The following is a 21,259-nucleotide window of genomic DNA, read 5'->3' as shown; positions in this document are numbered from 1 at the left end:
AGTCTTACCCTATAATATCAACTTTCTTGGTGATTATTTAGATAAACCCAGTAACACTGCCCCCTATTAAAAACATAAAAGGAACAGAGCCATTAGGGGGCCCGGAAGGCCCCCTAATGGTTCTGAACACAAAAACACAAAGGCAAAACAGTCATTGTATTGTTCACCATATAAGGCACAATAGGTGGAACCGTGGGAGATAGCCAAACCTACAATGAGAGTTATTGAAGGGATCCAGATAATAAAAACAGAAAATACACTACACGTGAAATTTAATTATATAAACACACACACACACATACACACACACACACACACACACACACAAATTTTACGAACGATAGCAGTGTTAGGTACCGTGTCAAAAGAATGATGTCAAAAATGTTGGTTTTCTTTTGTCTTTATTTTGAGTTTTTGATTTATTAATCTGAAAACAGTTGGATTATGGAGTTTCTAATTGACCTTATCTGGGATAGTTAATAGTTAACTCATTTGATTCCATCCATTAATTTAAAGCGATTTGAGTGCAAAGCTGTTTGTTCGCTAAATTGGACTTTTTTCCCAATCTTAATTTTTGATCTTTTCCGAATCTTAATTTTTGATCTTTTCCGGGTTACTTTCGCGACTTCCTTTCGTCAGAGGAATTGTGGATGTACTATCTTGCCGTTTTTCATCTTTGAGGGGGACCGGCATTTTCCCACAACACCCTGCTCCTGCTTTCACAGATGACGAAAATGGCGGACAACACTTCGTCGGTAGGTTACAGAAAGCTGATATTTTTTATTTTGGAGGCATTTATTTGTTTGAGGATGTGAAATGACTTATTGTTTTCAACAGGTCGAGATTGTCGAAGGCTGTCGCCTCCCCGTTCTTCGTAAAAATCAAGAACACGAGGATGAGTGGCGTAAGTAATGTTCGGTTTTTTCCAGTGCTAAGCTAGGTAACGCTAACGCTAACCAGCTCAGCTGTTGTTAGACACCAGGGCCTCTCAGTTAGTTATGATAAACACTGAATTTGGTGGGAGGCGAGGCAGTATGTCTAATTCTAATGCTTGACATAACCAATCGTATCGACAACAAGAAATTACCTAGCCAGCTGTTATGGAAGGTTTTTTAAAATGCACTTAATTAGAAGCGACGAACAGAAGCAGATTTGTTTTGGTTAACGTTAAATCTTTTTAGCACCTATTTAATAGGTGTGTGCCAAAATACAATCCCAATTCAAAAAAAGTTGGGACGATGTGTAATGTGTAATTTTACCATTTCATGGAAAATATTAGCTCATTTTGAATTTGAGGGCAGCAAAATATCTCAAAAAAGTTGGAACAGGGTGATGTTTACCATTGTGCAGCATCCCTTCGTCTTTAAATAAATGTTTGTCTGGGAACTGAGGAGACCATTCTTGTCCGATGCAGGATGGTAGCTGCTCAACAGTCCTGGGCCTTTGTTGTCAGATTTTTTGTATAATATTTTTGATGCTCCAAATGTTTTATATTGGTGAAAGATCTGGACTGCAAGCAGGCCAGTTCAGAACCTGCACTCTTCTCCAGTGAAGCCATGCTGTTGTGATGGATGCAGCATGTGGTTTAGCATTGTCTTGCTGAAATTTGCAAGGCTTTTCCTGAAAGACATCGTCTAGATGGGAGTATGTGTTGATGTAAAACCTCTTTTCAGCATTGATGGTGACCAGATGTATTAGCTGCACATGCCATAGGCACTAATTCACCCCCATACCAATAGAGATGCAGGCTTTTGAATTGTCTGCTGATTAAAAAAAAAAAGAAAAGGATTATCCCTCTACTCTTTAGGTGCAGGACACGGCGTCCATGGTTTGCAAAAAAAAAATTTAAATTTTGATTCATCTTGCCACAGAAGAGGTTTCCATTTTACCTCAGACCAGTGTAAATGAGCTTTGGCCCAGAGAACACGGTGGTGTTTCTGGATTGTGTTCACATATAGCTTCTTCTATGCATGGTAAAGCTTTATCTTACATTTGTGTATTGCACAGTGAACTGTGTTCACGGACTGTTATTTCTGGAAGTGTTCCTGAGCCCATGCAGTGATGTCCAGTAGTGATTCAGGCGTGTTTTTAATGCAGTGCTGACTGATGGCCCAAATATCACGCATATCCAGTTTTGACCTTCAGCCTTGTCCATTCCTCACAGAGATTCCTGCCGATTCTTTGATGTTTTCGATGATTTTATATACTGTAGATGGTGGGATCTTCAAAGTCTTCACAATTTTACGTCGAGGAAACCTTTTTTAATTAGTTCACAATTTTTACACGCACCTTGTCGCAGACTGGTGAACCACTGCCTCTCTGAAATGTTTTCTTTATACACAATCATGTCACTGACCTGTTGCAAATTAACCTAACTAGTTGTCAAATGCTTCTCCATTTGTTTTTTTATTCGTAACAATTACTTTTACAGCCTTTTGTTCCTTCTGCTCCAACTTTTTTGAGATGTGTTGCTGCCATTAAATTCAAAATGAGCTAATATTTTACATGAAATGTTAAAATGTCTCATTTCCAACATCTGATATGTTGTTTATGTTCTGTTGTAATAAGATATAAATTAATTAGATTTGCAAATTATAGAATTCTGTTTTTATTTACTTTTTACACGTCCTAATTTATTTTAAATTTTGGTTTGTAATTTATCAGTCAATTCATAATGTTGCGATCGCAAAAATTAATTCAACTGCTTTCTAGTGAATTATGTGCAACCTTGCAAAAACATCATAAAAATAATGCAGCATGCATTACTTTTTATGTCTTAGAAAAGCTGTCCCAAAATCAGACATTTTTAGGCCAATCAATCACAAATGGTCCACAAAATCCGAGAGGATTTAAATAATTTATTGTGTATTTATAGTAGAGTACACTGCATGATTTAATTGGACTTTTCCACTTTTCTTGCAGCATTGGCTGAAATTTTAAGTGTGAAGGAAGTATCGGGGAGAAAACTTTACTATGTTCACTACATTGACTGTGAGTATAATTTGTCACTTGTTTTATTTTAAATAGTTTATTTTGACAGTTTCACTGTTGTAGTCATACGTAGGCTGAATCGAATCGAGGCTGAATTTAATAGAAATATCACGAAGTGTCATTTCTTTTGTGCGACAAAAGTCAACAAGCGTCTGGATGAGTGGGTCACAGTGGACCGACTGGACATGAAAAAGCTTCAGTTTCCTAAGAAAGAAGCTAAAACACCAACCAAGAATGGCCTTCCAGGCTCCCGTCCCAGTTCTCCAGAGAGAGAAGTGGTAAGCGTATACTGTGCTAATGTTTATCTTATACCCTTAAACATTGCAACAATACACTTAGAGTTTGCAGTGACATTGTGCGGTTGTTGGAGCTCTAGTTTATATGGCAAGACTCCAGATACTTTGAGTTCTAGTTACACAGGCCACAGTTAACATCTCTATCACTAAAGAAATGCCTTTTTATAGGTGAGTGAGATTCCTCTTGTTTTAAGTAAGATATACATTTATCGATTCACAATAGTCGCAGAAATTAAAAGTTAGTATTGATGTTGATCTTTTTATAAATATTCTCTTGTGACTATATTATTCTGTAGGGTGTCGATCCTAACAAGGTAGTTTAGCATTTGTAATGTCAAATAGTTTGTACTGGTGGTTTGTTTGCTTGCAAAATATTAACACATTTTTTGCATGGTTCTTTTTGTTTGTTTTTCTTTTTCCTAATTATATTATTACTACTGTCATAATATAATCATGTGTTGGTAGCTGTATGAGCACAGGAAAACTTTTGCGTTTTACACTGATTTAGTGAGTGCATCTTACAGTGAATGCACAGTGAATACCTGAAGGTTACCAAAATGTGAGTTAACCCCCTTCCTTCCCTTCCTTTCTGTTCAATTCAGAGGAAGAGTCTAGATCTCAACCTACAATCTGCCACAGCTCCTTCCCGAGGCAAAACCCTCCCCACACCGGTACAACTTGAATTTACCCATTCTCAAAGTGACTAAGACTTGTTTAAACCTGGTGTTAACATGCATCTTGTGTGATCATACAGCTGTCGGGTCATGCTGACCTGCATGGAAATCCAGATATAAACAGCCATGATACAATAAAAGAAGATGAACCTGTCGTGCAGATCAAATCTGGAAATGGTTTGACAAACAGTGTATCCAAATGTTTGTCAGGTGTTCGCACTGGACTTGTCAAGCCACATTTGAGCTTCAAAGCTGTAAAGGTAGCTGGTATACACACCTTTTTATGTTGTAATCTATCTTGTATTATTATGTGTGTTCTAACTACATCTAGTCCCCTTACTTTGAAATGGCAAAATGAGTAAAACTTTTTCTATCAACATAATTTGTAGTAATTTGAAATTTAAACTTGCATACTGGTTAGGCAAACTTCAAAGCCAGTTAGCCTTCAAACTGCAAAAGGCCATTGATTACGTCAATGCTCCAGCATTCACACTAATGAAAAAGTTTTCTCTTTCAGTGACTTCCTCATTCATGCAGTTAACGAACTTGGTCATTTAGAACAATATGCTTTCTCCGGTATTTGGGGAGCAGAGTTTACATTCACTTAAAAAACCTGGAAATCCTTCTAAACATGCAGCAGATGAATTATCAGATTTTTCTGAGTTTTTTTAGCATAGCATAGTTTACAGATTAGTTTAATTATTTTTTGAGCTTTTATTTGAGAGGAGACTGTATAGAGAGAGATGTCAAACAAGGGCATTGGGAGAAGTGTAGGACATGCAACAAAGTCATATTTTGTCTGGGGACTGGAAAGGCCATAGTAAAACATTCACCCTATTCTTTTTTTAATCTTGCGGAATTGACTTTGCCTTGCGCTCTGGACCATTGTCTTGTTAAAGGATTCATGAACTCTTTATATTTAGCATTTTGACAAATGCTGGGAAGCTTTTTTTTAAAGTTTTTTTTTGATATTTGGCAGCTTCATGCAGAGCTCCAGTGCCTGCCAGACACACACCCCCAAAACATCGATATGCCTCCACCATCTCTGATTTTGTGAATGCTGTTCCTCTACTCATAGGCAGTTTTTCTTTCTTGCCACATATACTTATGTGAATATCGACCAAATAATCCAACTTTGGCGTCTTCAGGTCGCTTTGTTTCAAAGCTCATTAGGTTTGTTCACATGCTCCTCTGTGTGCTTTCTTGTGTCTAGAAGTAAACAGTTGTTTTATATGTCCGTTTCTCCCAGACAATCCAGAGTTGTGATGAATGTGCTTGACTATGGAGATATGGACTTTTACTTCTCTAAGGACTTTGTCAGGTCCTCCGCTGTTTGTCTTGGATTCTTACATTGCTCTCGAGCAAATTTCTTAGTGCCTCTTTGTTATTTTTCTTGGTCTTACACTTGTTGAAAAAGTTTTAGCTTGTCCGCGTTTCTTACATTTTTGGTTTTTGTTCTTCTGGTACTAGTGTCCCTAAACTCTGAAGTATTTTTTGCCTCTCTAATTCTTCATAAGATTTAACAGATTTCTGAAGAGGTTTTCTAAAAGCTGTTTTCTAGATCCCATTGTTTTTGTTACTCTCAATAAACTGCTTGAGTCTGCGATATGTTGATCTATCCCTTGCAAACTTATAAAGTGCAAACTTAATTTAACACATCTGACACCACTCATCAGGGATTAACTATTATTTTTAAAGATCAGACACCTTATTTTTGCATATTTAAGTTGAGTATCTAGAAGGTTAATTAAGGGGGGGATGCAAACTTTTGCATTGATATTGTTGTCAATACTATACCATCATTTTCTTTTCTTATACCTCTTGACTATTTTTGTTACTTTGATGATTAAGGAACATTTTAATCTGAATATGCTTTGAACATTAAGTTGATAAAAAAAAAAATTCTTTGTTTTACTCTTTTTGCCATTTAAGGCAAAGGGTGTATAAAATCTTTTACTCAACTGCATCTGCCTGCTGAAATCTTATAAAATATAAACAAAACTATGGTGAGGAAAAACTGAAAACAAAGTGAGAAGTTGTTATGGCGTGCCAATTGATTTTTTTTTTTTCAGTAAAATAAATATTTATAGCCATATTTATATAGCCAAGAATACAGGCACAGCTAAAATACATGAATGATGCATCTTAATACCAGGTTTAATTTGGTATATTTATAATTTGGAATAGTTTAACCTGGAGATAATCAGAAATAAGTAAGACAGGTTTTAATTTGATTTGCTGTGGCTATTAAACACAGTCTTAGCTTTGTCAGGGAACAGATTACACACATTAAAAAGGCTCTCCTTCATGAAATAAAGGTAGAGTTCCCAGCTTTCAAATGTTACATTGTTTGTTTTTTGAAAACTTTGGCACAATCGAGTTTTTAAGGCTTTAATTAAATGTTTGCATACAGTCATTTTAAGATGTCTAATAATTTTTGTTTGCTGCAGAAAAGGAAAGTAGAGACTGTCCCCCTGGCAACTCAGGTATCTCCAGCCACCCCTGTCCCCTCCTTACCAAGTTCAGCTGAAGCCTCTCAGGCCTCTGTTTTTCCTGCTGTGAGGGACACTACCACCTTCAAGGCCCGAGAAGACCATGATCAGCTCTCCTCGCTCACAACCGTAAATCTACTTGGATTTTTAAATGTTTTAGTTAAACACTTCTCACATTGATCAATGTATAACGTTTCCTTACTGTATAATGACTATAGAATGGCACTGCTCGACGGCTTATCCCTTCGCAGCCTGGGAGGAAGAGAAAAGCAAATTGTGGGGGAACCGATGAGGTTTGTAGCTTCACTATATTTCATCTCTACACTCGGCTCGTATTGTCATTTCAAATGTACGTGTATCTGACTCTTTAGGCAGAATATTTTTATTTAGGTTGAGTCCTATAAATTAATATACTCATGTAATATACAGAACTTCCATTCTGGTATGATTTTCCACTTCACCAAATAACTAATAAATTCTACTAATTCTAGTAATTTGATTTGTCTTCATTTTTATCAGTATTTCAAGCCATCATGACCACAAATACATCTTCTATTAGTAGGAGCAGGATTAAAGTATGAAAAAAAAATCATACTTTAATTACCAGTGAGGAAGAGACATTTTCTCTTTACATTTTGCTCATGTCTGTAAAACCAATATGTAAAAGTTAATAACAGTATTTATTGGTTAATGCTTTCAATTTGTAGAGTGTGTTTGCAGGTAATGTTTGTCACTGTGTTGAGGAAAGCAGGTTGTTACTTGTTCCAGCTTCCAGTTGTTTGTTTCTGAGCCTAACATCTGTTTTAAGACTTAGATGCATCACACAATGTTAACTGTTAGGGGACACAGGCACCATCATTTTAAGTGTGATGTGTGTTTACTTGTGTTTGCTACAGTGGTTAGAAAGGGTGAGTTGCATATCTCCGGTCTGTGAAATCACCATTACATTCTCCGTTGAATCATACATTTCAGACTAACATGTTATAGTTTATTTATACCAAGTTTCATACAGACCTATTTTCTGCAGGGTTTAGTGTGTAGTTTGTGGCTGATTTTATGACCTTTTGTTTTGCTGCAATGTTGTAAACAAATTCATTGTCAGAACTATACAATGAGGTGTGCTCACATATTGACACGAGGTCACTTACGTTTTGACATGAGTAGTTCCAAAGCATACTATACCATTCCAAATGTATCTTATATGAATACAGATAAGGGCAAAACAGAGAATCTGTCAAACATGGATGAAATAATTGGTCTAACATTTGTTTTTGCTCTTTTGTGTCCTGTTCATTCATTTTCTAACATCTCTCTCTCTCTCCCTATAATTGCCAGTATTGCTGGCTGGCAAATACAAAAGTTCAATATTGTCTTCAATTTGTCCCCTTTACCAAACTGTCTAGTGTATGTAAGATTAATTTTATTCCTCTGTTTAGTTTCCAAAAGCCGTGTTTTTGTGTCTCTATTTGATAGATGATAAAGGTTTTGCAGTACAACAAGCCTCAAAGTGCCAGTGTCTTTCTACCACCACCAGAGGTACGTTGTATTTCCTATTATTGCTGTCCAAATTCAGCTGTGTCTTAGTGGGTCCAATAAACAAGAAGTGCTGTTACCTCAGACCCAAGTTTAGTCCTTTTAACAGGTATATCTACTGTGAATTCGTATTTTACTTAAAGAAATCTAAATAAGTAGAAATTCGACAAATACCTTAGTGCTACTTGATAAAAATAAATTTTCGCACAGTTTTACCAACAAAAGAACTAAAGCTTGTAAACTTATACATTTTTACCACCAGGATTCCCAGGACAGTTCAGATGGCATCCCGTCTGCACCACGCATGACAGGCAGTCTGGTATCTGACCGCAGCCATGATGACATTGTCACCCGCATGAAAAACATAGAGTGTATAGAACTAGGACGCCACAGACTGAAGCCCTGGTACTTCTCACCGTACCCACAGGAACTTACCGCCTTGCCTATTCTCTACCTCTGTGAATTCTGCCTCAAGTACCTCAAAAGCCTCAAATGTCTCCAGAGACATTTGGTAAGAAACCCCAGCATGTCACCAGATTAAGAATAATTAATTTCTGGCTGATTGGAATGTTGCACAGGGCTCTCATCCGCTCGTTTGCCTCTCCTTTTTTTTTTTGACAGACAAAATGCAATCTGAGACATCCTCCAGGCAATGAGATCTACCGCAAAGGCACCATCTCATTCTTTGAGATTGACGGCAGGAAAAACAAAGTAAGTGCCAGGAAATTGTTCTGTATTATCAGGATTTATTGCATCACTCTTTGTTCTTGATACATTTTAATTGATATAATTAATGTTATATACTTTTCCAGACCTATTCCCAGAACCTGTGTTTACTAGCCAAGTGTTTTCTGGACCACAAAACCTTGTATTACGACACAGACCCTTTCCTCTTCTATGTAATGACAGAGTATGACTCCAAAGGCTTTCACATAGTGGGCTACTTCTCTAAGGTATACAGATTGTACAAACACGTTAAATTGTTAATACAGTGTGCGTGTACAGTCTACTCATAAAGCTTGGAAAGAGACCTGATTCTATTTACTTTTTTCTCTGAGTGCAGGAAAAAGAGTCAACTGAAGATTATAACGTTGCCTGCATCTTGACCTTGCCTCCTTACCAGCGGAGAGGTTATGGCAAACTGCTCATTGAGTTCAGTAAGTGTAGTATCAAAAGTGAAACAGTGGTTGGTAAATAGTTCTCTTTTTCAAACTATTTGATAATGATCTACTCACTGCGTGTGCCTCCTAGGTTACGAGCTGTCCAAAGTAGAAGGAAAGACGGGTACTCCCGAGAAGCCACTTTCTGACCTTGGTCTTTTGTCCTATCGTTCCTACTGGTCCCAAACCATCTTAGAAATTCTTATGGACCTTAAGCCTGACAATGGAGAAAGGCCACAAATCACCATTAAGTATGTGGCTTTTGGCATTTTTTTTGAAACCTTTGATTATCTCCCAGGAAGTTTCAGAGCAAAACTTGATGCTTTTTTCCCTCCTTTTCCATATTTTGTACTCACAGTGAGATCAGTGAGATTACAAGTGTAAAGAAAGAAGATGTCATTTCAACGCTTCAGTACCTCAACCTAATCAACTATTACAAGGTAACCCTGAACTCCTAAACAGTTCTCGAGGCGTTTTAGTATCAAATGTAGTGATCAGTAATTTTCTCTGAATGTTGCTGTCTCTAAATGCTACTGGTCCATTACTAAGTATCTCTGAACAGTTCTCTGTCTGTAATGTCTAATTCATTAAGATAGTCACAATACATATTACGGCTGTGTTCTGATGTAAATGTATATTACTTCTTGAGTCAAATGACTTTGCCTTGTTATTTGAATCCAGGGTCAGTACATCCTGACACTTTCAGAGGACATTGTGGAGGGACATGAAAGAGCAATGCAGAAGAGACACTTGCGCATAGACCCTAAATGTCTACATTTCACACCTAAGGACTGGAGCAAAAGGGGCAAGTGGTAGAGGTCCACCATAAATTCACAGAGAAGAACTGAAGTTTCCAGAACCTAGAAACCTCTTTTGGACCCAGGACTCCACTTGATAAAAGAAACAATGAACATAAACTCAATTGAGATGAGTAAGCTTTTGTGAATACTCTGTATATATTGTGGTTTTTTGAGAAGCTCTCAAACTTGAGGACAGTAGAGATTGGTTGATGGTGACACCGCCAAAAAAAAAATGCATCATCTACGGTGTAAATGTTCTGTGTATGACCGAAGAAGTGCATTACATGTGGGTCCAGATCTCTTTAACTGTCTAAATTAAAGGGTAAAATGGCAAACTTACAGACCCCCTACTGAAAACAAGTAGATGGTTTTATTGATAAAAATCCACATTATTTAAAACAATTTTAAAAAAATGTTTTTCTGCTCTGGATATCAAACATAAGTGTATTTTTGTCTAGTTCTTCTGCTGCACAAAAAACACAATTTTTTTGGGTGGGAGGCAAAGTAACACATTTTTTACTCATTGAACAGTGGCACAACTAATGTTAAAACAGTAATCCATCAGTCACTTTCTTTCAGTAGTGAGTTCTGTGCAGTGCAGGTCTTTCTTTAAAAATACCTGAGTACAGCGGATGGGACGTTTTGAAAATCCACTGATAAAGAGAATTCTGTAGATTTACAGTCACCTTTTAATCATAGATCAATTAAGTATGTATTTTGAATGTCTATATAAAGAAAAAGCACAAGGAATTCACATTTTTGCAGCCATTTTGAGCATGACTCCTCCCTATTTAAATTAGCATTTCAGTACAGTTAATTGTGATTTGTGAGTGGCTGAAGTTTACTGTCGAACAGAAATGTGGTAGTAATGCTCAATAATTAGTAGTTGTAGGATTGGGGATTTTTGTCTCAGCGTTGAAATCAAAAAAGACTACATTTTTAATGTGGGTGTGTGTGTGTGTATTAATTAATTTGGTGGGCACACAAATTTAAAACAACCTACATTAGTAATGCTTCTTAAAAACCAACTTAGTCACTTCAGGTTTATCTATGCTGCTTTTTGTTTCCCTTTATTTTAAAAAGTCAAAAGTATTTATATTTTTTGTGATAATTCAGGTGAATATTTCTTCTTATTTTGTCAGATAAAACACTGTCATGATCCTCTGCCCACAATGTATGCTCAGCTCCCCAAGTCAACTATTTTCCCACTGTACATACTTAACCTGATTGTAAAAAAAAAAAAAAAATGCTCAGATGACAGAAGCCATGTTGAACTGTTAGGGGAATGTAAATTTTGTGTACAGTTGTTTTTCTTTCTCTTTAATGTAAAGTAACAAGCTGCACAATATTAACAGGAAAAAAACATTTAAGTGATGTCTTACTTTCAGTTTGTGTGTTATGTTTACATGTCAAAAAGGATGTTGAATTTACCCATTTGATATTATTTAGTGTGTAAAACAACTTTGAGGGTATGATTTTAATGTTTGGTATAAAAAAACTTGCTGAATTGGTTAAAAGAAAAAACTTAAAATCCCTAAAATATGTCTTTAATCTGTTACTTTCAAAGTCCCAGTTTACATTATACATAGATTTGAGAATCAGTTTACACTGTATGTACAGAAAACAAAGTCTACTAGAGTATAACCATCTCATTAGAAGTTTAATGTGATCACCATGAAGGGAATTAGTTAATCAAGTCTAAACCTCAAATCACTGCCATCATCAGATAATTAGCCAACTCACTGGACTGAACATTTTCTGCAAGACACACATACTGCTCACAGTGACTGTATATGGAAACAGATTATCTGGAACAATCAAATCAATTAATCAAACTAAAATTCAGCTTTTGCTATTTACCTGAAAAAAAAATAAAAATAAAATGTTTACACATAAATCAAATCCATGCAGTAAATCTTAAAATGTGGCCAGTCTTAAATCCTGCTCGTATGGAGTGAGTCCACCAGGAGACAGAACTAACAAGGTAACTGCCAAAACATTTAGCGACAGGCTGAAATGTAATGCTGCAAATGGACACGTGCAGTGCGACAAGTTTGGAAACCCAAGCTATAAGGTCAAATAACAGTTAACTTAAACTGGGAAGTAACTAAACTGGGTTAGTACTGCGTAATTAAAATATCTTTTAACAGTCTAGTTGAAGGCTGCTGTTGAGCACCCATCTTTAACAGCTGGTAGGAAGGTAAAGGTAGGCAAGAGTTGACAGCACAGGCTGGCATGTAAACCTTAACCACAAGTTGTGTAAAACTTAAATATCATGCTACTTTTTCTGCAGGTATTAAACCTTAGTTACATGCTATTTTTTAAGTTTCTTTTTGAACCATAAGCAGCCTCACTACTGGTCAATTAATCTGCTTCATGTGAATTTGCAGGTTTGCACTGTTCAAGATTTATGCTCTTTAACTTCTCCACTTCAGGTTTGAATCATCCGTCTGTCCTGGGGATGTCTGGTGAAGCCAGACATCACATCACATCACATCCCTTTAGCTTCTGTACGTGGCAGAGTCACACCAGTCCCCATGAAGACAGAGAGGAATTTCACACTAATCTCACACTTACTCATCTGGGCAGGTTTCCTGGTGTCTAGGGTATTCCTCATTCTGATTTCCTACTAGTGGCAGATTATGTCTCATCCAGACCCCTGAGGCATAGGGATTTAATCACGTTTTAGTTGTTGTTACAGGTATAAGAGCGGAAATGTTTAGTTGAATATGCGACTAGCCAATAAATTTATTTTGAAACATAAGACATTTCTTTCAAGGAAAAACACTAAACATTGTCTGTTTCAAGACAATGAAGTGTGGTGATTGGCTGTTTTTTTTCTTATGTTATGTTACTCTAAGGTGTGAAATCAAAAAATGGCAGTGGGCCTGAGAAAATATTTATTCACACATACTACTGAAGATAATACTATTTTGTAGTAACCACTGTTTACTGTAGGTTGCAGCCATTGCTTTACATTGTACAAAACTATCCATACATAACTTTCACTACAGAAAGGAAAATATAATCTAAGGTATGAATTATTAATGAAAATTAACAAATACTTACAAAAAGTGTTACAGAAATCTGTATTATACTTGATTTGAGTTTCAAAAATAGAAATTTGTCTGTATTGTTTCAAACTGCATGTAACCAGTAAATCTCTCTGATATCTACTATGTTAAAAGTAGGACAAATCCAAAAAGATCACAGTAAAGCTGCTGGCTTTTCAACATTTTTATGGGTCTTAGTGAAACTTTTCCACATGGTGTCACTGTAGCATCGATTGTTATGGGGCTATTTTGTCAAATGCCCTCCAGTGTGACAGTTAATGAAGCTCAAAGGAAACGGTCACAAATCATGCACCAACACTGAAAACTACAAATGCTTCATTATTAAAGTGTAGACTGTAGTGATATTACACTGGGACGTGAACCCATCTTACAACTAAGAAAGCAATTATTTAGCTCAGATGTGTTGCTGGTTGTGCAGTGTAACAACAAATTCCAAAAACCTCCTCACATACTAAGGTATGCTTGTTTTTAAGTAAACAGTTTAGCTATTATCAACTAGTGCCTCTGGTTTTATTTTTCTTATCTCTTCAAGACACACACCAACAGCAAGGCGGGCGTCTCCTCCTCCTCCCCCCCCCCCCCCAACTCCTGACCAGAGCCGCTGACCTGGTAACACATGCAGCCATATGGTACGGCCAGGACAGGACTCCACACAGTAATTAGGGGGAGGGTGCCGGACACTTGGCTGTGCTGCAGTGTAGGTTAAGCAGCATGATTCATCTCCTCCTCTCCTGAGCCTAAATGGTTTATCCAAACTCACAGGTAAGTGTTTCTAAAGGGGGTGCAGTGGTTGATGGGAGAGTTGTTATTTTCCTGCACTCTTATTGCTCATAAGAGGGTTGCTCTTTGGTCTCAGCCCACACCGTCTCCGTTTGGGGAGCACACGGTGCTCTCCGCAAATAAACACAAAGTCACACACAAACACAAACACACAGTTGTTATCACCCATTTCCCATGAGTCTGCTTTTAAGCCTTGTTTTTCCTGTGCAGAAATGTTGGTTTTGTCATAGAAAAAACAGTGCAAGTACCTCTTTCTAGCAATTTAGTAACAACTATAAAGACAGAGAAGTTGTGGGAGGTGACTATGCTGATTTAACATGGTTTCGGTTTAAGACAGCACATTTGGACAGTGTTGTCCGTTGCTGCCTCAACCTCTCTGACAAGGAGATGAGGGGGGAGGAGAGAGAGAGGCTGGATAAAGCTGTGTGTGTGTGTGTGTGTGTGTGTCTGTGTGTAAGAGAGAGAGAGGAGGAGAAAGAGGGGGGTTGGCTTTAGTATGATGTGAATGGAATAGAATCAGCACAAGAGGAAGAAAGAGGGAGGAGGACAGCACAAATCAACCTGCCTCTTGACTTTAACAACAGAATAGAAGTGCTGGTAGACACAGAGATCGGGAAGTGTGTGTCTTCTGTTGGTTTATTTTATTTTTGGGGAGAGGAAGAGAACAGCAGACAGGAGGAACTGGAGGAGGAGGAGAAAGAGCCTCACCGTGGAGACAGATAGCAGAAAAATGCTGTCATGGGGAGAAAAGGGGAGGTTGTCGGCAGAGAGGAACGGGATGAAACAAGGCAGGGTCGAGCAGAGCTGAAATGTAGAGGTAAGCCATTCATTTCTGTATTGAGATTACAGAGAATTCACATTCCAGCCTCCTCGGGTCCTCTTTCTGATGATAATGAATTCAGATCGGCACACCGCGAACGCCACATACCTCTGTGTAGGCATGCATTTGGCCTTACACTCACACAATCCAACCAGAGACAATGTATGAGAGCGATAGAGGATGTGAAATAACGGCTTGGAATGTCATATCATCATGCAGCTTGCCCCCCCTCTGCTTCTCTACCCATTGTGTTGCTGTCAGCTTTAAAAAGTGCATGTTGCTCATCATGCTAAGGTGCTCTGTACGTAACATTTTCACGCACCAGTGTAGGTCTGCATCCAGCTTGCAACCTTTGTCGCATTTCATCCCCAGCCTCCCCCTACCTCCCCTCCTCCTCTCTCAACACTAACCCCCTCATCATCTTTCCTGTCTCCCTCCATTGTGCACTCTCCAGTAAGCTAAGCTTGTCTTTAGAAACAGTGGTGTGACATTGTCAAGAAGCCACTGCAAAGCCATGCTGAAGAGCGCTTGTGGCTGCAGGACTCAGAGATGAGGGCAAGGTGGAGGGAGGAGGGGAGGCGAGGAGAGGAATGGATGGAGAGACACCGAGAGAATGACAGAAAGGAAGAAAATGCAGGAACAAAAAGAGGAGTGGGGTTTATTCCAGATACATATTTTCAAAAACAAAAGCAACAATAACAAAAGCTGTCAGTCAGAGGGCTTCCAGGGGATTTGTGTGGATAAAAAGGGTTGAAGCACTGCTGCATGTGATGTGCACAGACAATAATGGAATGGAGAACCACAACCGGAATTGGGGTGTTGTTTTCAAGGTGGCAGAGAAAAGAGGGATGCGGGAGTTAGGCTCCCCTCCCCTCCTCATCGTCCTCACCCTCCTCACCTCCTCCTGCACTCTCTAATTTGGGATGGGGCTGTGTGTTTATGAGATGCTTGGGTTTCAGGGGCTGGATAAGGCTGCTGAAGGGAAAGAAAAGCAAGGATGGAGAGTTTTCAAGGGGGGGGGAGTAGCACAGCGGCAGCAGCTTACATAAGCCAGTGCACTCAAAAGATGGGCCATTTAATTTACAATGAGACGCGAGGATCCTCGTGCACTCTGGTATTCACTGTGGTGGACATCAGCAAATGAAACAATAAAATGCTGTTTGACCTGACAGGATGGAAGGATGTGTGTGCACTGAGGGTGATTTTGTTTATTTTTTGGGAAGACCGGCATTAGATAGATAGATAGATCAGGGTCAAGTGTGTGTATGTGTGTGTGTTTGTGGAAAACATTCGTATATTGTGTAGACATTTTGGTCAGTTCCAACACCTTCAAAAGTTTGAGGTTTAACACTTGGTTTTTATGGTTCAAATAAGAATAACGTTTCAGGTTAGGGTTAGTTTAAGTGTTGTAGTTATTGTTTTGGTGAATGAGAAACATCTGTCTGCACAGCTGCTGTCAACGTTTGTTGTGCTGGCATCCTCTATATAACTATATAACTAATAATATTAAAAATAATAGTAAAGTAAAGTCCTGGGAGAAGATAGCATTCAAATTACACATAATAGCCTGTTTTCAACCAGCTGACTAAAACCTAAACAAAAACAGATGTGGTCTTGACAAACCTGACATGTTTAATATTTAAAACCCAAACAAATCTTAAAGGCTCTTGTGAACTGAAAATAGCATTTTTATGTTGTCAAGCTCGTAGATATTAACTAAAATGTCCATGACCCCAAACTGCACTTAGGCAGAAGTGTTCTGTTTATTTTAGTGCAATAATGTTCCACCTGGGTGTCTTTTCCTAAGAGAGGGGACTGTGGGACTCGTACTCCAGGTTGAGTAGGAAGGGAGCAGACTCAGAAGAGACTCTTGAATCAATCGGTCTACTTTTATTTCCTGCACCAAACTGGAGCCAACAGTGCTTGACAGTGTACATGTGTTTGTCAAGTTGTGGATTTAGATTTAGTCACCAGCCCTTATTGCCCAAAAGAGAGACAAAGCAATTGAAACAACCCCTAAATACTCCCTTTTCTATGCCGCAAGTAGATTCTGACAGAAATCCTCATCACAGTTGTGAAATCAATTCACAAAAATAGACAGATAACTGTGGGAGATAGTTGCGCTCTCATTATTTGGAGAAGTAAATGACCTGTGTGTGCTTTATGCTGGATAATGATGATAACAGTTTGATCACAGCATCACACAGTTGTGCACTGAGACAGAGTCACTATCAGGGGCTGAAGATCCAGGCTGAAATCTTCTGAAGACGTTTGTCTTCTAGGATTAAAACATCAGCTCACACTGTTTGTCTTGTTTTTGGATAGTGAGCCCTAAAATAACTCCTGATTTTATGTATATCAGCAAATAGCTGAAAACAGGATACAAAAATATTATTTTTAGTTCGTGCCTCTCTATACAAGACAGACCCCGAATGTATATTTGAACAACAAATTTAGCCAAAGTCTGAGCGGATATGAGCAAAGTGACTGTGATCTGCTTGCACTCAGTCTTTAAAAATGAACATGTTGCGAGGTTACCAGGCAGATTTTGTTCTTCTCTGAGTCAGCAACGTATCATTCCTCTCATTTGAAGCCATTTTGCGCGGCTACACCCCGACAGGTTCCCTGTGGGGGCTCAGCGAGGAAGGCAGTTGGACAGGCGGAGTCTTCTCTTCATCAGATGGCAGGATGCCGGCAGTGTGAGCCACTGAGTGGATCCTCTTAGCTTGTGCTTGGTTGTCACCTAGGTGTTTTTTTGCTAGTGGTTCTATCAGAAAAGCAGGCTTGACTGGTTCTGGTCAGTGCTTTTGCGCTGTTAAAGCCATGCTTTAATACTTTGGACAGTTAATCAGGAGCAGAGAAATTTCAACAAAGTGTTTTACATATTGGGACTGCACAATTCATTGCTACCTTCTTTAAATCGCCTCTTAAAATCCACTGGCTGTTCAAGTGTAGTCAAGAAGTCAAGAAGGGACAAAGAAGCAGCTGCTTCAAATTAAAGAACATACAGTTCCGTTGAATGGTGATTTAGAGTTTTATATCAATTAAATTTAAAAGAAAGAAAGAGGATGAGACCCTGAGGTGAGACTCACAGCAGAAATGTGATGTAATAGTCTTAAAATACAAGGAAGCTGGTGACATTATGAGACATATTCATATAAGCATCTTCTTATTTTATCTTTACATGTTGTAAAATGCCCATTTTCATAAAAACACTGAGGCGTATTGTCCCTAATCACATTGCGCCTCTTGGTTATGTCATACATACATTAGAGCATTAAGCATTGCAGTGGCTGTCCGTCCCTGTTTCATTTTTCTCGTTGCTATTACAGGACAAGTGCACTCAAGGGTATTCGGCCACTGAAAAGCAGACCAAAAGTCATAGATAATAAACAAGTCAGAGGAGAAAGCAGTTTTAACGCATACCTTTCAGTGTGTCACTGTCATTGTACCCTTTCAAGGCTAAGCAGCGACAACACACAGGAAACTGATGTGACTGGGAAGGGAGAGGGCTGTGGTGAGGGGAGGAGTGTCTTATGTTTGCTTTGTAATTCATTTTTGCCACACTTTCCCTTTTTCTTGGTCCTTTTTATCAATGCGACACAAATATGTGGCTCACTGTCACAGCAGTTCTGTTTGAAACGTATACCTAGGTGAAAAAAATGAACCGCAAAAATAATAATGTTGGCTCGAGGCAAAGTACAGATATTATAATTGGGGAGGTCCTGTCTGCAACGGTTCAAGGAGTCATTCCAAGCAAGTAAATTGCATACTATTAATTCACCGGATGCACAGCAGTTTGTTGGTGACGCACACTGTGGTTTCATTCAGGTGTAAAACCACAGATGTACAGAACCTGTTCCCTCTTTTGACCGTATATTACGTACATAGCTCCAGTAAATCAGCTGCTGTCTACATCGACATAGTTAACATATTGTTGTATGAGCAGCTCCTTTTTATGTAGGTCAGAAGGTGCAGTGCTGCTGGTGTAAATGATGAGGCCACCAGGCAGGAGAGAGGCAGTAAACTGTAGCATGTGCTTTCCTGTGATGTGCAGATGTGTAGAGAGATACTAATGCTGTATGAGCTGCAGTGGTTGCAAGGTAAAGACACAGGTGTTCATGCAAATGTGCAAGATTGAAAAGTATTAATTTTGCTGGGTCTACCACTACATTGCTGCTGTCCATCTCCACCTATGTGTAGATTTATACTGGCATAATGACGATGAGACAAAACTAAAATACAAAGGTAAAAAAAACAATCAGCACATTCAGTAACTTCCCCTCTTTATCAAGTAGTAACAACTGTAGCTTCCTCTAAATCTTTACTAGAACTTGATTTTTTCAAAGGTGTGTACTAGCAGAAAAGTAGAAAGGATTGCAAATCTCGGACTTTTCAAATCCCCGTGCTGTGAAGTTAACAAGAGAAAATAGTCTATTTTTCCAAATAACGATAGCAATTTGTGTCCACTGTCATCATAATGGACACAGACAGGACTAGTGTAGCTTGTTTGATAGCAGTCATTTAGAGGTGGCCTTTTTCACTGCTGTATCCTCGAGTCATAAGCAACACTTATTGGCTGTAAATGAAAACAGCGTTTGGAGATTTGCTCCCATAAGCAGAGGTTTTCAGCTGAGAGATGGGGATGAGTGTGGGCATCGTTGGCGTTGCATTTAATTTCACAGGAACTCTGATACATTTCTGCAGACAGAAAGCACAGTGAGGAAACAGGAGGTCAGCTTATCTTCCTCTGGAAGTAGGCAAGGTAGGGTAACAGTTTACAGTGCTATTAAAGCAATATTGAGCAATCTCCTTTCCTGTGCCTCAGAGCTGCTTACACAGATGACAGAGGGGTTAACAGTGAACCGTTGAGCTCAACATAATAGATACAGTCATGAAACTGAGGGTCAGTTACTTTCCCTCACACACACACACGCACACACACACACACACACACACACACACAGGGCAGTCACAGAAGGACAGCTGCTCTTCCTGTCTCTGTGTGGACAATGTGCCACATCTATAAAGCTGTTTCATAGAGTCAGCAAAGACACACATGCACTGAAGCCATTTTGCATATTTAAGCCTTAAATCTTTCTGCCCGTCCCTCCGACACACACAGCACTGCCACAAGGTGTATTTTCAGATACACAGGAAGTGGCAGCTCTCTGCCAGCATACAGTGTTGATGTCATGGCAAATTAAATGTCAAACAATAGTGTGAGTTAGGGACTTACTCACTTTCTTACTTTGGCGGAACAGCACGTACCTTAAATGATGTTAGAAACAATAGCGCTGTGGCTGTATATTAGAGTGTATCGGTTTTAGATTGTGCTCTTTCTTACAAGAGGAAGTTAGGTTTTAAAAACGGACAACACAAAAACCTTTTGTGAGTGTACTTCCTCTTTGCATTACAGTTTTTTGGTGATGCATCTGCTTGGAGTATAATATAACAAAAGTAACACAAAATAATGTTTTCTATACATTTATATGTGAAACTATCACATTTACAGCTGCATTTCCCACTTCTGTACACTTTAGCACATCTAACAGCAAAAAAAGAGAACTGAAACCAGACCAAACACCAGTGATGTCACAAACTAGATGACCTTAACTATATTGATTTACTGTAAGTAGTGAGACACGTGCACAAGTAAGTCAAACACAGACTGAGATGTAAATGGTAACAAATCAGACTGCACTTCAAATGGTTGAAGAGTGGACATGGGAGCAACCAACCAATGAATAATTAACATCCTGGTAACCCTCGCCCTCCTTTGGCCACTTCATTAATATTAATATGGTAGTCAGACGAGCTATTTCCAGTTTTTGAGACACATTCAAAACAGCGTCATTTTCCTGGAAATTAAAGGTATTAGATTGTGTGGGAAGGATGCTTTAGCCTGCTGTAGAGCCCAGAGGGAGGCTTGACCTCCACATACAACGATAACAAAAGTTCCATACAGCAGAGAGATACAGACAAAGACAGCTTTTTACAGATTTTTTTTTTTTTTGGTTCATCAGTTCTTTTACATGAAGCAGCATTTAACATTTCCAGTACTAGAAGTATTTTTCTCTACAGAATACTCGAGTTCATCATTAGCTTTCATTGAAACACGACAAATAAATACCAACGAAGCAGACAGACAGCACACAAACACATTTCTAGGCTGAAATCCATTGTTACTGTATCCCTTAAAGATCCAACTACCATCAAAATGCTATGACATATCTGAGGAGAGGAAAATAAAAGAAGACCGGTGGAGTAGTTGCGTTGCACTTTCTGTGTTGTGATGCTTTAGTCATGTCTTTACCAACATTTTTTTTAGTAATGTCATTGCACTTGCAAACCACATTAAAGGGCTATGAAAACCTTACTGTCAAAGTAATATTTAGTGAACAGTGAAATTCACCCCATCAGGGAACATTTAGGGCAAAACAATGCATGGAATGTTCCCTGCATAGAAAAATAAACGACAACTAATGAAACTATTAATTTGACACCTACTGGCAGGAGTATAATTCTTTGTTCCTGAAAATATTATTCACATTTATGGTAGAAATCTTTTGAAATAAAAAAAAAATCTGCTTATTTTCTGGTCACCTTAACAGGTTTTCCCTTTATTAAATCCGCCCG

The 21,259-nt window shown here is 38.5% G+C and overlaps 2 protein-coding genes across 7 annotated transcripts in view; both read left to right on the top strand.

Annotated features, from left to right (window-relative positions):
• The first annotated feature begins 686 nt into the window (after positions 1–686).
• On the top strand, positions 687–11,319 carry LOC137107928 (histone acetyltransferase KAT5). 3 transcript variants are annotated; one of them, XM_067492091.1, is made up of 16 exons: positions 687–755; positions 838–904; positions 2,923–2,991; positions 3,133–3,269; positions 3,890–3,958; positions 4,042–4,221; positions 6,412–6,582; positions 6,672–6,746; positions 7,927–7,989; positions 8,249–8,497; positions 8,608–8,697; positions 8,799–8,939; positions 9,050–9,143; positions 9,238–9,397; positions 9,505–9,586; positions 9,828–11,319. In XM_067492091.1, exons 1-16 carry the CDS (start codon positions 726–728, stop codon positions 9,960–9,962), a joined length of 1,812 nt encoding a protein of 603 aa, XP_067348192.1. In that variant the 5' UTR covers positions 687–725; the 3' UTR covers positions 9,963–11,319. The 3 variants fall into 3 exon arrangements, with proteins under 3 accessions (XP_067348192.1, XP_067348190.1, XP_067348193.1); XM_067492089.1 differs by having other exon boundaries at positions 4,042–4,224; XM_067492092.1 differs by lacking the exon at positions 4,042–4,221.
• Positions 11,320–14,262: 2,943 nt separating this feature from the next.
• Positions 14,263–21,259, top strand: part of sipa1 (signal-induced proliferation-associated 1) — a 28,984-nt gene continuing 21,987 nt past the window's right edge. For all 4 annotated transcript variants that reach the window (XM_067491825.1, XM_067491826.1, XM_067491829.1 and 1 more), the window contains exon 1: positions 14,263–14,617. The gene's annotated coding sequence lies outside the window, so the exon portion shown is untranslated. The remainder of the gene's footprint in view (positions 14,618–21,259) is intronic.

The sequence above is a fragment of the Channa argus genome, chromosome 22, assembly GCF_033026475.1.
Source record: "Channa argus isolate prfri chromosome 22, Channa argus male v1.0, whole genome shotgun sequence".
In the NCBI taxonomy this organism is placed as follows: Eukaryota; Metazoa; Chordata; class Actinopteri; order Anabantiformes; family Channidae; genus Channa; species Channa argus.
The sequence above is the reverse complement of the archived record's forward strand: the minus strand, read 5'-3'. Positions and strand labels throughout refer to the sequence as shown.

Bases quoted from the DNA above. Each gene is read 5' to 3' on its own strand.
- LOC137107928 (XM_067492089.1), top strand. From the start codon at position 726: ATGACGAAAATGGCGGACAACACTTCGTCG. The intron at 756-837 runs GTAGGTTACAGA...TGTTTTCAACAG, and splicing joins TGGCGGACAACACTTCGTCG to GTCGAGATTGTCGAAGGCTG. The intron at 8,940-9,049 runs GTATACAGATTG...CTCTGAGTGCAG, and splicing joins TAGTGGGCTACTTCTCTAAG to GAAAAAGAGTCAACTGAAGA.